This window comes from Lathyrus oleraceus, chromosome 5 (assembly GCF_024323335.1).
Source record: "Lathyrus oleraceus cultivar Zhongwan6 chromosome 5, CAAS_Psat_ZW6_1.0, whole genome shotgun sequence".
NCBI lineage: Eukaryota > Viridiplantae > Streptophyta > Magnoliopsida > Fabales > Fabaceae > Lathyrus > Lathyrus oleraceus.
In genome coordinates this window covers 169,384,983-169,401,328 of record NC_066583.1, presented here as the reverse complement: position 1 = coordinate 169,401,328, position 16,346 = coordinate 169,384,983, and the positions used below count along the sequence as shown (strand labels likewise).

General features: G+C 37.1%; 1 protein-coding gene across 1 annotated transcript; it reads right to left on the bottom strand.

Annotated features, from left to right (window-relative positions):
- Positions 1 to 7,797: 7,797 nt before the first annotated feature.
- Positions 7,798 to 10,525, bottom strand: LOC127080906 (uncharacterized). Its single transcript, XM_051021198.1, has 6 exons — positions 10,237 to 10,525; positions 9,675 to 10,116; positions 9,230 to 9,563; positions 8,766 to 8,864; positions 8,560 to 8,680; positions 7,798 to 8,443 (listed from the first exon to the last, which is right to left on the bottom strand). The coding sequence occupies exons 1-6, from the start codon at positions 10,412 to 10,414 to the stop codon at positions 8,229 to 8,231; spliced, it is 1,389 nt and encodes a 462-aa protein (XP_050877155.1). The 5' UTR covers positions 10,415 to 10,525; the 3' UTR covers positions 7,798 to 8,228.
- Between the last annotated feature and the right edge of the window lie 5,821 nt (positions 10,526 to 16,346).

The following is a 16,346-nucleotide window of genomic DNA, read 5'->3' as shown; positions in this document are numbered from 1 at the left end:
TATCAAGGAAAATCTTCAAGCAAGGCGACGCAGTCCTTTTATTTAACTCTAGACTAAAGCTATTCCCGGGAAAACTACGATCCAGATGGTCAGGTCCTTTTCATATCACTAACATCTTTCCCAGTGGAGCGATAGAAATTAAAGGCAAATCCACAGAACCGTTCACCGTAAACGGGCAACGTCTAAAACACTATCACTATGCGGAAACCAACGAAGATTCGCAAATCCTACACTTAGACGAAATGCCCCCAGGATCAATAGATTATACTTAACAGTTTTCTTTGTCGAGCTTGCGACATTTAAACAAAGCGCTTAGTGGGAGACAACCCACAATTATTTTATTATTTTCTTATTCTATTATTATCATTTTCCTATTTCTTCCTTAATTATTCTTTTAATTTCTGTTTAGTATTCATTCCTGATTTATTTTAATCCAAAAAAAAAAATAATAATAATAATAATAATGACTTTTTTTCTTCTTTCGGCATTTGGCCAAATCCTAACTAAAACTCATGTTTTCTTTTCTCTAGCTAACACTAACCAGATGGGACATATTGATCGTATGGGTATCAAATTCAGAGGAATGGCTCAGAAACAAAAGTATGACGAACTAGCCACTAGAGAGATGCTACCTAGTTTATATGCTGATGATTGGGCTATGACTGCCCTTGGACTAAGAGAAAGTGTCCTGTATTTGCTGAATCAGATAGGATGGGAGACATCCCCTATCCTAAGACATTTCGCCACCTACCGGAGACTCACACTAGAATTCCTTAGCTCATTAATCTATCTACCCAGCCATGGAAAAGGAATTAGCAGAGGTTTTATCCAGTTCAGAATGTTCAACATGGAGTACCAATTTAATATTAGAGACTTTACAAACCTATTGGGTTTTCCTACCTCCTTTGACACATTCACAGTAAGCCAGGAAGAACTTTTTGAGTATAGAGAACTTGAACACTTTTGGGGTAGTTTGACTGGAAATGATGAACCCGAGGACCATGAGTTTCTCCCTGGAAACATTCATAACCCGGCCTTCCGTTACTTCCATGGGATCCTCACCCACACCTTATTTGGAGAGAAGCCAAACAGCACTTCAGTTTCACGTGATGAACTCTTCATCCTATTCTGTGCTTCTCAGAACCGTGCAGTAAACGGTGCCACCTTTATGCTAGCAAATTTAGACCACCTTATCCAAGATGAGCGAGCACCCATTAGAATAGGCGGTCTGATAACCATGATTGGTAACGCTATCGGGTTACGTCAGTCGATTCTCGACCTAAGCCCTTTTTGTGGCATTACTACCATGAGTATACCCTTCCTCTTCAACATCTTGTTTATAGCAAACCTAGGATCTGATGAGTTTGAGCTTATTATTAATAACCAGGTTCTTTGCCTATTTACCTTACCCGATCCTAGGACTAGTATTCATGACCGCAACAACTGACTCTACAATCTAAACGAAACCCCCACTTCTGCTAGATCCACTGAATCCATCCATGACTATGAGATTCATAATGACCAGATCCCTCATGCTGAATCCGACCCTCAGACACCATCTGGCTATTATGATATTGACCCTCCTCCTCAGCCTGTTCAGACCGAAGAATCAGCAATATCCGACCTCCGGCATCATATGCCCGGAACTGATTATAACACCGCCATTGAAGCTTTGATGACAGAACAAGACGCCCTCAGAGAAGAATTTACTGACATGAGACACGAAGTTCTAGGATACATGAGCAGTATGACAGATCAGTTTCACGAGTTGCTACACCGTGTTAACTCTTTTGTTCCTCCGGCCAGAGATCGTGCAGATGGATAGAATTTAGTTATTTTTCTTAGCTATCTAGTTTTAAGTTAGATTATTCATTAATGTTATTTGAATTCATGTTCGCATTTGTTTCCTTTTACATTTCTTTTGTTTTTTTTTCTTTCCAACATTACATTATGATCATTTTATTGAAGTTATTTATTTGATTTTATTATGCAATAGCTATTATATTATCTACTGTTGCTGCCTATAACCTATTGAATTATTCATGCAATATTATGCAAAGTAGAATAGCATGCAAGATAAATTAATTAGCAAGATAAAATAATCTAAAAAAAAAACAAAACAAAATAATAAAAATAAATCCATTACCAAAGTAATTCTGTAGAACGCTACTGAAGCCTTGCCAAAAAGAATGTGTGACGAGCGTCACACAATCTATGACGAACGGCACGCCAAGAGCCTGTTACGAGCGTCACACCCCTGTGACGAGCGTAACACCTTTCTGACTAGGTGAACGTTACATAGCCGTTGGAGACGAACGTTACACCCTTCAATTTTTATCTTCCCCATTTATTCACATTTACTCACATTTATTTACTTTTCAACCACTTTTTTTCTCCAATTTCCAAATTCTTTTCCTATAAATACCCATCAAAACCTCCCTTCATTCACCACAAACAATTCTATCCTATCAAATACATTTCTTTTCTCTCCAAATTACTCCTTCAAATTCATTCATCACTATGGCGGGAAATCAGAATTTCGAAAATATCATCTTCCGATCCGAAGACGAAAATTATCAAAGGGAGCAATTCGAGCGTTTCCAACAGCGAGGCGTCGTCTCCACCAGGTACCCTGATTTTACTTGCTTACACCAATTAGGATTACTCCAAGGTATCGAATGGATGCTCCATCAAGCCGACTTAACCTTTCTATGCACCCATAACCAACCAACATACCCCTCCCTAACTTTAGAATTCTTAAGTTCATACGCATACACCACTCCCGCCGGTGAAGATGAATTTTTAACCGGCACCGCAACCTTCCGAATGTTCAACACCGAGTACTCCTTAACCCAAAACCAATTGAGTACCATGCTACAATTTCCCACAGAAGGTCAAGTCTACCCCAGAATCCCGCCCGAAATAAACTGGAGCACGGTTGCCATTTCCACCCTTTTTAAGAAAATATCCGGTCTAGATGCCTACAACTGGGAAGAACTCCTTCTTTCCCACATACATAACCTAACCATCCGATATTTTCTCCGGATCCTACAAAACACAGTTTTTGGAAGACCAAACAACAGTAAGGTCAACGCAAAAGAACTATTCTTCCTCGAATGCGTCTTCGAACCGACTGCTAAGGTAAACGCTGCCTCCTTTCTACTTCATCATATCCGCACCTTATGTGCTAGAGGCCGCCAACCCTTTGTAATTGGTGGATTAATCACCACCATTGCACTTGGCTTAAACTTAGGGGACCGACTCCAAACCTTAGAATCCCTACCTCCCCTATTTATGGACATCAACTACTGTCGATCCAGCCGCATGATTAAGAATAGAGTAGGAGGAGGATATTATCTTATGGTGAACAACCAGGCCATCCCAAGCGTTGTCCTACCCAACATGGCCCTGACCGATGTCACAAACCGCAACCGCCTCCTCTATGATCTAAATGCTCCCGAAGCCACCGAGCCTTCACAAGCAAACCCGCCCACAGACGAGTTTGAAGGAATGGAGCAAGGTGATCAACCTCCTACACAACAATCAGTCCCGCTCAACCCTTCCGATAATGCAACTGGCCCATCCTCACGTCGTCGACGAAGAAGGCCTGCAACCAACGACGACATCATGGATGCTATTGATGGTATGCAAGCACAGAATGTCGAGATGATGCAGATGATGCGTCAAATGCAACAACAACAGGATGCTAGGAATGCCATAACCGACCAGCGGTTTACTGAGTTGTTCAGCAGATTTGACAACTTAGACATACGTCAACGATCACCTGGCCCAAGAACCAGAGGCGGAAGGCAGCCTTAGTTGTAGTTTCTTGTTCCTTTCCATATTGTATTTCATTTCCTTAAAACATTGGGGACAATGTTTAATTTAAGTGTGGGGGGGAAAACCTTGTTCTTTCAACCTTCCCTTTTCAAGTATGTTATTTTCCCTTTCATTGTTATTTCCCTTTCTTATTATGAAAAAAAATAATAAAAAATTATTATAATATATATTTATTTTAAGTCAAGTCCCTAGTGTGAAAAATTCTTATTATCTATTCCCCTCAATTTTCTTGAGCCATAACAAAAATTTAACACACCCAATAAGTATAAAGGTCGCTTATTTTATAAAACTTGAGTGAAATCAAGACAAAAATTATTACCATAACAACGCTCTAAGAACCTCAACATGTTAGATCAGGATAAGTATCTATTATACCAATCCCTTGAACTTTTAGTTTTATAGTAACCCCGAGTAGTTTATACAAGAAGTCAGCACCATCCTAATAGCAAACTACGTGGAGAGCCGATGAATATAAGTGAATGATTCCCAAAGTAACATAAATATATATATATAATATATATATATATATATATATATATATATATATATCAGGAAATGCACTAATTAAGTTAGGTGATCCCTACCAGATCATTTAATCTAAAGGTTGCAAATCATACAAAAGCATAAGATAAAGATCCATTACGAGTTGGTTCAACAGGTATCTGGTACTGAACTTGGTAGGGCGGACTACGGTCCGATCCCCCGCAATTTGCAATGGACTGAATAACGAAGTTATCCGACTTATGTACCAGAACTTCAAGCTAAAAAGGGAATCAGAATCACTAACCGGTTACTCCACTATGTGCGCGAAAAGATAAAGGGCTTAATGTGATTTCGCTTGAATGAAAACGGGTGAAATAAGATTGAAGGAACTAGGATAGCTATCGTAGTGTACTTGAACTGATTTGCATAAGGCAGGGTTATCTAGGTTGTGACGGTGGTTGTTGATGTCAAGACTAAACTCAAGTTGCTTCTAAACTAAATCCACTTGCAACCTATTACGAATTGATGTGTGTTTTGAAATTTTATCTGGCTAAAACCTTTAACGAGTTCTATACTGAATTTTGCTTGAGGACAAGCAAAGATCTAAGTATGGGGGAGTTTGATAACATGAAATTATATCATATTTTAGGACTTAATTCAATTAAATTTTATCATTATTTATTTCAGTTCACTTCATTTTATTAGATATTATGCGGTATTTTCTTCCTATTTGTCTCAGGTGGTTTATTTTGAAGCACAAGTAAAAATGGAAGAAAAGGAGGTGCAAAAAGGAGAGAAAATGAACCAAATGTCAAAGCCCAGCCCAAAGTACAAGAACACAGGTGTTGTGCCTGTGACGGACGTCACAGAGGCGTGACGAGCGTCACGCCTTGCACACTGCTGTGACGAACGTCACACATGGTGTGACGAACGTCACACCAGTCCCCTACATTTTTGGCGCAAGGAACGCTTCAGAGACGTTGAGGGAAAGTTGAAGCCGATGTCCACGCCTATGTACTTTGCACGTTGAAGACCTTTGGAAGCGGAAGCAGTTACTCAAGGCACCAATATAAATAGCCACTTGCCAAACCTAAAAGGGTTCCACGCTTTTTCCATATTTTTCTTTTGCCGTTTTCGCTTTTGCCTTTTTCTCTTCCAGCAACTTAAGCATTATTTTTACAGCATTGCTTTTACGAGTTTTACACTATTTCCCTTGCAATTTCTAGTTCCTTTTTAGCATTTAGTTAATTCTTTTCGCACAATAGTTTCTACACCGGAAACTATTGTGTACCTTTTTATCGGATCTAACCTTACGTTAGAATCCAGTTTTTTATTTCCTTCGTGTTAATTTGTTGTTTAATTGAAGAATCCAAGAACAAATCCTACCGGCTTGTGGTGGAGTGTTCAAGACTACTGTTTAACTTATTTCAGGTTCTTTAATGATTATTTAATGCTTTGTTTTATTATTTATTTATATTATCTGCCTGGGATGAGTCTGTTTATGCATGATAAGTATTTAAGTTTGTTTAGCATGTCTGACTAATTCGCTTAGATATCGGTATGTGAAGTAAGCGGAATAAGGGATCATAACTAAGTCGGTTTAATTAAATTTAAAATTAAAATCACTCTTTTTACGGTCTCAATTTACAGGTTTAATAACAAAGGTTTTTGCGAAAGTAAAAGACATAAAGAAGTTAAAATCAATAGAGCGAGAGTTTGAGGTTTTAACTGGACAGTGTAAATTAAGCATTAATTCTAGATCAGGGCGAGAGCAAGTTTTAGAGTTAATTAAATTCCGATCTTTTCCAAAAAGTATTTTTAAAGATTGAATGTGAGGACGAGAGTTAAGCATTCGAATTTAATTATATAACCTAAGTCAACAGAGCGAGAGTTTGAGATAAGGGTGTTTAAACGGTCAGTGTTTTCTTGGAAAGAGTTTCTATGGACTGTATTGCTTTCAAAAAATGGTTTTTTGACTTAATTATAAGTGACAGCTACATTAACATAAAATCATGGTTTATTCAACAGAGCGAGAGTTTGAGATAAAACTTTTAATCAATAGAGTCAACTGAAAAGATTTATTTTAAAATCAAGAAACCGACAAAGAATTGATTCCCTAATTACGACGAACTACATACCGATATCCGCTTTATTAATATTTAATTTAGATTCTATTTTTAGTTTTAGCTTTTCCCCCAAACAATCGAACATTATCCACCTTAGCTTTACGAAGTAACCTTAGATAACGGTATATCGATTCATAAGTCCCTGTGGGATCGATATCTTTTAAAACTACGCGATAGAACTGTGCACTTGCAGTTTGTACCCCAATTCGACTCATAAAGTCGCGATCAGGTAGCCTACTCAAAGCAAGGCATCTTTATTTCTCAAAGGAAGTATGTGCTTGATCTTTTGCAGGAAACTGGCAAACTTGGATGCAAACCTGCAAGTGTTCCCATTGAACAAAATCACAAGATAAGCTTTGAGGAGGAAAGTGACAAAGTTGACAAGGGTCAATATCAGAGATTAGTGGGAAAATTGATTTACTTGGCACACACTAGACAAGATTTGGCATATGCAGTCAGTGTGGTGAGCCAATTCATGCATGATCCAAGGGTGAGACATTTGCAGGCTGTAGACCGCGTTCTACAATATCTTAAAGCAACTCCAGGGAGAGGACTTTTGTTTAAAAGAGGTGGAAATCTAACTATGGAGATTTACATTGATGCGGATTATGCCGGATCAGTGAGTGACAGAAGATCTACGTCAGGCTATTGTACTTTTCTGTGTGGTAACCTTGTAGCTTGGAAGAGTAAGAAGCAAAGTGTAGTTGCTCGATCAAGCGCCGAGGCAGAATTTAGAGCTACGGCACTAGGAATTTGTGAGCTATTGTGGATGAAACAAATTCTAGAAGACTTGAAGATACAATGTGAAGGTCCTATGACATTGTTTTGTGACAATAAATCGGCTATTAGTATTGCTCATAATCCTGTTCAGCATGACAGGACTAAACACATTGAGATTGACCGACATTTTATCAAAGAGAAGTTGGATAGTGGACTGATAACTACATCTTACGTTCCTTCCGGGCATCAGCTGGCAGATGTGTTAACAAAAGGCTTACCAACAGAAAGATTCAGGCAACTTACTTGCAAGCTGGGAATGATAGATATCCATTCACCAGCTTGAGGGGGAGTGTTGTAAATATTAGATTGTAAATAATAATTATTTCTATTAGTAATGAGGCCCATTAGTCAAAGCCCATTAGGTTTTCTATTCTCTCTTATTTAAAGCATGTAGATGTAACATGTAAGAATAACTTTCTAATATATCAGTAAAATATTTTACAACAGGTAGCTTGTATCAGGATCATCTCCTGCAGTCGTTTAAAAAATTGCATGAAATCAAGCCCTTAAATATACTTTACTGTAAATAATATAAAATCTGCAATTCAATAAATTGAATGACCGGATATTCAACTTCACTCCCTGCAGTTATTCGTTTCCAGAAATCAAATATAATTACATACTTTTTTTGGACATAAAAATACATAATTACATACTTAAATACATAATTTAGAGACCTGTATGATATAGGTACACGGCCTATGCTATAAATGAAGATACATTTCATTCAGGCTGGTTAACACAAACAAGATAGCTTCTAGGACTTTAGCAGGCTAGCACTATAATGTAATGGAATCTACTATAAAATTTATTTTATTGTTTATAGGCACTTTTCCATTTCCAAGCTTTTCATTAGCTGGTCTCGTCATGCTTGATGAATTTAATGAGTATGTATCAATACACCTTTAAATGATCTTCCTCCATCTGATCAATGAGGAAGCTTTTTGTATTATATGGATTTTCTGTAAAGTAAAACGGGAAGCCTGAGTAGTACAAAATTCACATCGCGGGTTGTAGGTATTGTTCTTTTGATTCGCCTGCTAATTTCCTTAGAAAGTTTTCAACAATTGAAATAAATTCCTCCACTTTTTCTTCATGAGGCAAATGGCCACATTGCTTAATTACTTCAAGCGATGCTCCTGGTATGACTCTTGAAAGTCTCTCAGCATTCCATGAAGGAACTATTCGGTCACTATCACCGGTTACAATCAGAACTGCACAGTCAAACAATATAGCGAATTATGATCAGTGTTTAACTAGAGGGCAATGAAGCGACTAAGATCTTAACACAGCAAAAAAGATATATTTCATTAAGGGTCAGTGACATCACCAGGACAAGATATTTCATTAAGTCTTTTAGAAAGTGCAGGCTTTGTATTAGACTCCTCATCAAGAAGCGTTGCAGCAGTGAACTCCACCAGTGCCCTATCCCAATCTTTAACCCTCAATGGCTGCATTCAATGCTAACACCTAGGTGAGCACAGACTAACGAAAATAAAAAAGAATATTGTTACAGAAAAGTAAAATAAAAATTACCTGTGTATAACCACTAAGGACATGCTCAGAGACCTGTTTTGGATCGTACCATGCATTTCGAACTGCAGCGGTACCAAACTTATCAATTGCCATTCTTACCTGAGATTCATATGAAAAAAGGGTCATCAGTTCTGTGGTCATGAGTCATGACAAATCATAGAAGGCGTCAGTTTAAGAATTGCTTTCAAACGAAAGATAGAAACTAAGTGCATAGAATATTATTCAACAAGAAACAATATAATCAGATTTTTCCTTGCATAGCCGACCATATGAACTTGAAAAAAAGGAATTATATAAGGAACAATGATTCAATGAAAAGGTTTTCATGAGCTCAATGTAATTATATTTGAGCCAATAATTCCATGTTTCTCTTGGATTATTACATTTTCCAATAATGATTGAACCATCAAAGTTGATGTAATCGGAACAAAGATTCTATAGTACTGCATGAACAAGTGTATTACCAGCATTATTGCAGGGGAAGAAAGCAGGATAGTTGATAACAGTTTCCTATACAAAGAGTTGAGTATATCTATCATAGGCTTCATCATCTTTGTTATGGTCATTGCAACGCTCTTGATAATCTTGGACAACGACATGTAAAGTTCAACAATTGGATTTTTTCTAATAGAACCATTGTCTTCTTTCATTTCATTATCTTGTCTTGGTTGATTCTCTTTAACAACTTTGGGTGAAGTAAGTGGTGCGAAAATTGCGGGGGCAATTAAAATTAGAGCAGCAACACGTTCAGGAGCTTCGAAATATGTTTTAACTGCTACACTTGAACCAGCTGAGTGCCTAAAAAATCATTTTTGAAACTTCTAAGAAAAGAGACTAAAATCGCAAAACAATATCCATATGTGAAAAACAAAGGGCACCAGCAAAACAAGAGATAGAATATTGACATACCCAACTAAAATTACTTTCTCAGCTTTTAATAAATCAAAGAAGTGCAAGGTAGCAAGCACTGAAAATGCCATGGAGTATGCATTTAAAGGTTTAGTATCACCTATTCCAGAAGATAAATTGACCCTAGATGTTAATCCAAACGCTGGCCTATCAAAAGCTAGAACTTTGGAACATGTAGCCTCAGCCAGAGGCTTCATAGCTTTTTTCCAAGAGAAAACCGAGGCTCCAAATCCATGTAACAAAACCATAGGCAAACACATCTTGCTGGTTTGTTCCTGGGAACTAGATTCAGAATCATATATCTTGTGGTGTATATGCACTCCTTTGAACTCACAAAAACAACTGTCGGGATCAGCTAAAAGCTTTGGATCCACTAATTCATCCTGATCAATTCCAGCTATCTCCTTCCTTTTCTTCTTTGATCCCACATCCAACCACTGCTCTGAAGAAATGAAATTCCACATGAACAAAAAGCGCTTATCATAAACGTGCTTATGTATAAGTTATTTCTATAACATGTATAAATTACTTCTATACAAATAAAAAGGAGAAGAATGAGGACCTGAACCAGAAACGGAAGAAGCAGAAGCAATGAAGTTGTTGTTGTTGTGACGAGTAGCATAATAATTTGGAAGCCATGAAGAAGCGAAAAGCGTTAGACGAGAAGAACGGTTATTGTATGAATGTGTAGAAGTAGGAGTAGGAGGTTTGATACTACAATTCACCGCGATTCTCTTCATAATCTCAAAATCGCTTTTCAGCTTCTCTTCTCTTCTATGCTTAAGCTTAATGCTCCGTTAACGCATTCAGACAGTGCTTCTTCTGTCCAAACGGATAAACTGATTTTAATTATTTATATAGAAATTTTAAATCCTTAAAGCTAATACTAACATGTGCACAAGGGTACAGGTTAATGGTTTTGATTTCTTTATGAAAAAAAATATTTTTACTTTCTGGATTTTTTTTTTTTTAAATATTTCTTTATTTTTAGGAAAAAAGATTATGAATAAAAAAAAAATTCAGAAAATTTTTTTTATTTATTTTTTCAAAAATATATATCCTTTTAAAATATAATTTTTCTTTTATTATAATTTTTTTTGTTAATTGCCTCTTTAATATATAATAGGCATGACTTTTACTAACAAAGCAACATAATCACATAAGAAGATGGTAGAATAACGACGTTAGCTAGTGTTTTTCTTTTTACTCTCATTCCTTTTTCATTTAAACTAATTTATATAATTAAATTAATTTATAAAATGAAACTGATTTTAAATTAGTTTTAAATTGAATTAAAATTGTTTAATTAAATAATTCAATTTATTAACCATTTAAATAGTTTAACTTTTTTATAATACGATGCAATAATATAATTTAGTTGACCATATTTTGACATATCCTATTTAGAATCAAAAAAAGTCATTTATTTCACTTTTGTTTAATTTCTTGCTTTTATACATTATTTACTTACGCGAGGCTTAAGTTAATAACGATTATTAAATATTCAAATAGGAGGTGTATTTATAGTTGAATTCACATTTTGCAAGAACAAACAAAAGGTGAATATTTGATACTCTTGAATTTAATTAGATATCAATATCTTTTAATGATAAAATTCAATGATGTTATATTATGATTTAATATTATTTTATTTTAAAATAAATTAAAATTTTAAACTTATTTACACTAAAATACCGACACACAATCAAAATTAGCATCAAAGAATTTACCAAAACAAAAATACAAAAGATTAATCAAAAATGCAAAAATCATGTTAATATATGACTTTATCAATGCCTCTTGTGGAAGTCTTGTGTTAAACGGCTCGAATAGTCCAAATGGTCTCAGCTAATGCCCCATGTAAAGGTCTTAGGTTAAACGACTCGAAGAGCTCAGTAAGTTACAGTCGATGCCCTTTATGAAAGTTTTGGGTTAAACGACTTGGAGAACCGAGTAGGTTCCAAACAATGCCCCTTGTAGAGGTCTTTGGTTAAACTTCTTGGAGAGTCAAGTGGATTCCAGCCAATGCCCCGTGTGGAAGTCTTGGGTTAAACGACTAAGAAGGCTTTATACATTCTAGTCCACGCTTCGCTGACACCTGAAAAAACATGATTTTACTGAAACGCCAAAGGTGCCTCATTAAAAACTCGTACCTTTGCAAGGGAAAAAAGTGATACCACAAGACGTTGTTTATTAAAGATTCTCAAAGTACAATTTACAATTTATTCCCGACAACAAAATTCTTTTTAATTAAAGTAATTTCTTAAGCCCTTCGCATTCCATGTCTGAGGAACTTCTTTTCCTTCTAGGCTTTATAACTTGTATGTCCCATGTGATAGCTTCTAAAGTACCTTATACGACCCCTCACAGTTGGGATGTAGTTTTTGTAACACCTGAGGCCGAAGAGGACGGAGAGTGGTTGCATGTAACACTCGAGGGCGGGAGAGTGGTTGTCGGTGCATGAGGCATGACAATGAGACACTCCTAACAACTTCTAGGGGAAAAACCGAATTCATATCGGAATGAGAGGGATTCTGAGGTTGTGCAGGTATGGGACTGCAGGGTTTAAGGAAGGCTTATAAGGATTAATTGGTACTATCTATACCAATAAGATGCATCTTCTTTTTGGTAGCCCAACAGATAAGAACTCCACAGTTAAGCGTGCTTGACTTGGAATAGTATTTGGATAGGTGACCTTTCGGGAAGTTTCTTAGAAAGGGTGTGAGTGAGGTCAAAACATGTTGAAAAGATCCGTGTTGGTTTGTGGGGTCATTCGATAATCCTGAAAGTAATTTGGCGTGTTACAAAATGGCATGTAACACCCGAGGCCGAAGAGGACGGAGAGTGGTTACATGTAACACCCGAGGGCGAGGGAGTGGTTGTCGGTGCATGTAACACTCCTAGCAGCTTCTAGGGGGAAAATCATTAAGGAAGGCTTATAAGGATTAATTGGTACTACCTATACCAACAAGATGCATCTTCTTTTTGGTAGCCCAACAGATAAGAACTTCACAGTTAAGCGTGCTTGACTTGGAGTAGTATTTGGATGGGTGACCTTCTGGGAAGTTTCCTGGAAAGCGTGTGAGTGAGGTCAAAACATGTTGAAAAGACTTATGTTGGTTTGTGGAGTCAGTCGATAATCCTGAAAGTAGTCTGAGGCGTTACAAATGGTATCAGAGCTAGACCTCTCATAGTACGATATGGTTCGGGGATGAACCAAGCGGAAGCTGGTGGGCATGTAACACCTGAGGCCGAAGAGGACGAAGAGTGGTTACATGTAACACCCGAGGGCGATGGAGTGGTTGTCGGTGCATGAGACATGACAATGAGACACTCCTAGCCCTTTCTAGGGGGAAAGCTGAATTCATATCAGAATGAGAGGGATCCTGAGGTTGTGCAGGTATGGGACTGCATGGTTTAAGGAAGGCTTATAAGGATTAATTGGTACTATCTATACCAACAAGATACATCTTCTTTTCGGTAGCCCAACAGATAAGAACTCCACACTTAAGCGTGCTTGATTTGGAGTAGTATTTGGATGGGTGACCTCCTGGGAAGTTTCTTGGAAAGCGTGTGAGTGAGGTCAAAACATGCTGAAAAGACCCGTGTTGGTTTGTGGGGTCATTCGATAGTCCTGAAAGCAATTTGGGGTGTTATAGTTTTCCTTTCGTGGTTGGATCTACCACACACTTCAAAACCATATCACCCTTCTCCATCGCCCTTGGCCACACCTTGGTGTCGTACCTCCTTATGCCTTTTGCTTTGTTGTATATTTATTAATATGAGCTATTTCTCAGACTTATTCAAGCAAGTTTGAAGCATTTCTTAACTCAGCCTAGTTATCTTTTTCATTGAAGTGTTCTTGTCGCGGCATGTAGGGGTGTTGCTTTCTACCAGCGGTATGGTGTCAGATCTGTAAACCATCCGGAATGAAGTCTTTTTGGTTGAGAAATTTGGGGTTGTATGGTATGAACACAACACTTCATAGAGTTATTCAACCCATAAACCATTGCTTTTGCCCAACTTCTTCTTCATACCCAACAACAACTTTATTGGAGGCTTTCGCTTGTCCATTGGGCTAGGGATGCTCGAAGGATACAAATTTTGTCTAAATCCTTATATTTGAACATGATCCTGTCACGGTCAAGCTGGAAAATTGTGTCATGTTGTTGGAAACAATGTTTTTTGGCAAGCCAAAACGACTGATGATGTTCCTCTAATAAATATGCATGTCTCTATCGTCATCCTGGCCATTGCTTCTACTTATGCCCAATTAGTAAAATAGTTCAACCAGACCAATATAAATTTCAGTTGACTCGATGCTAGTGGAAATGAACCCAGTATTTCCACACCTCATTTACAAAATGACCATGTGCCATACCCCAAAATTTTCCCTCCCCTTTCCACTTTTCATCTAACCTTTGGCTTGAGATTCATCTGCACTCATTCATGTGCATCATTTATTCATGTTAACACTTTCTAATAATCATCATAGATTTAAAGTTTGTGGTTAACAAGAGCTAGGGTTTGCTTGTGGATCAAGCCCTAGGATTGTGGTATTGTCCATCATTTGGAATCAAGAGGGGTGAAGCCTTGATTTTCTTGACCTTTGGGACTTTGATTCATGGAGATCACAACATGGTATTTATTTGTGCATCCAAAATCCTAACTCTTGACTTTGATACTATTGGATCATATGGTTGACCTTTTGAGTTATGACTTGGTCATCCAAACCCTAATCTTGGGCCCATGTATTAGGAAGTTGATTGTGGAGCTTTGTGTTTGGTTTGAAGACCTTAATATGTTGGTTTGCATCTTGAAACCCTAATCAGGGAGCCTTGGTACTTGTGTGCCTTGTTGACTTGACTTTTGATATTGGGATTGACTGAAACCCTAATTCATTGGGAGGAGGTTCTTGACCATCATATCATGCATAACCAATCATCAAGTGAACTAATTGATCATGAAAACCATTCATTTGACCTATGTGTCTACATACTCGGGGATTCATCTGACCTAATGCTTTGCTATAACATCCATACATATGCATTCTACTTGGCCATTCCTAATCCATTGATTCTAAGCCTATGGTTCTTTCAAGTTCATAAGTTTGTGGTCATTGATTCATGGTTCATGATTGCATTGGTTCTTGATCTTTTGGTCCATTGTGTTTCATTGTCTTATTATGATTCATTGTTCATTGTAGGCCATTAACCCTTGATTCATCAATTTGTTTTAGTCCATTTAATTCACGTGTTATCATGCATTCATGATCCTTATGATTCAAATGTTTAAAGGTGATTAACTCATTTACTTCTAATCATGATTCAAACTTAGTTTTAGGGCAAAATTCATTTTTGAAATCAAATTGTTTAACATTCAATCATGGATCATTTCATTCAAATAATGGTCATTCATTCATAAATTAGCATAAACAATGTTCATTACAAAAGAAAAATAAAAAATTTCATTTTTTTTCAAAAGTTGACTTCTGGTCAACTGTTGACTTTTTGGTCAACTAGTTGACCAAAGTCAACCATTACATTTTTGCATCCCTAAACCTAATACTAATCATACTTTCATCCTTGCATTGATTTCATGAGCCTTCCATCATCACACTTCCTTCACAAGTAAGAAATTCCATGTTTTTGCAAATTTGCCTTAAGTTTCACTTGGCCTGTCAACTTGGTCATCTTGCCTTGCCAACCATAAGCCTTACAAGCATTACACAAACCAAAGTTCTGCACTCATTACCACCGATACACACATTCAAAAATCCATCAGGCAATGCATAACATACATGACATACAATGCACATTGATACATCAATTGACAACATTTGTAAATTTACCATGGCATGATCTAACGACATACATACCTCCTGCTGCAAACCTTGGCGCTGCATCAACTTACCAACCATGAACCCTGCCTTGACCATTCCTTTGAACCTCGGCCTTTCCATGCCCTGGTTCATCACCAGCAATCCTCCATGACCATGATGTATCCTGCTGCAGCCTTTGGTTCAATCATCAATCACCTGCATTATAGCCATAACACAATCCATGCATCATACATTCATGACTGTGACAACAACATACGTTGAGCAAAACCTACAATATCAGGTTCATTACCATGCCACATTCATAGCCATGAAATATGTTGTAGCCTACACATTGCCTTGCATCCTATAATATTATCATCATCATGCAGTTCAGACATCACATAGCAGGATTTTTCAAAATCGAGCAAACCATCAAATTATTTGAATTGACTTCATTTTTCACTAGCACAATTAACCTTCATTAATCCACATCATCTAAATAGTCACTTAAGTGTACTTTTTCACATTAACAGAAAATGAATCTAACATTTCCAACTCTAACCAGTTAACTTTTTAACAGAAAAGTCAGTTACACTCAAATTCAGTTAACACTTTCCTCTAACAGAATTCACAATCTAACTAAGATAACTAACCTAATCTAACATTGTGTTAACTCCTAACTGATATTTGATTCCATGAGCTAACATAAGCAACAAAATAGTTAACTTTTTGCTTATAAATTGCTTTCATCTTCACTCATTCAAGTCTCCTGATTCATTCACCTCGATTCAACACTTCACACTCTCTCATTCTCTCACTCATAACTCAGGTTGCATTCACACGATGCTCTC

Excerpts from the sequence above, each read along its gene's own strand:
- LOC127080906 (XM_051021198.1), bottom strand. The coding sequence starts at position 10,414 with ATGAAGAGAATCGCGGTGAATTGTAGTATCAAACCTCCTACTCCTACT. Across the intron at positions 10,117-10,236 it reads TTCTTCCGTTTCTGGTTCAG|AGCAGTGGTTGGATGTGGGA; the intron begins GTCCTCATTCTT and ends TCATTTCTTCAG. Across the intron at positions 8,681-8,765 it reads TCCTTAGTGGTTATACACAG|CCATTGAGGGTTAAAGATTG; the intron begins GTAATTTTTATT and ends CATTGAATGCAG.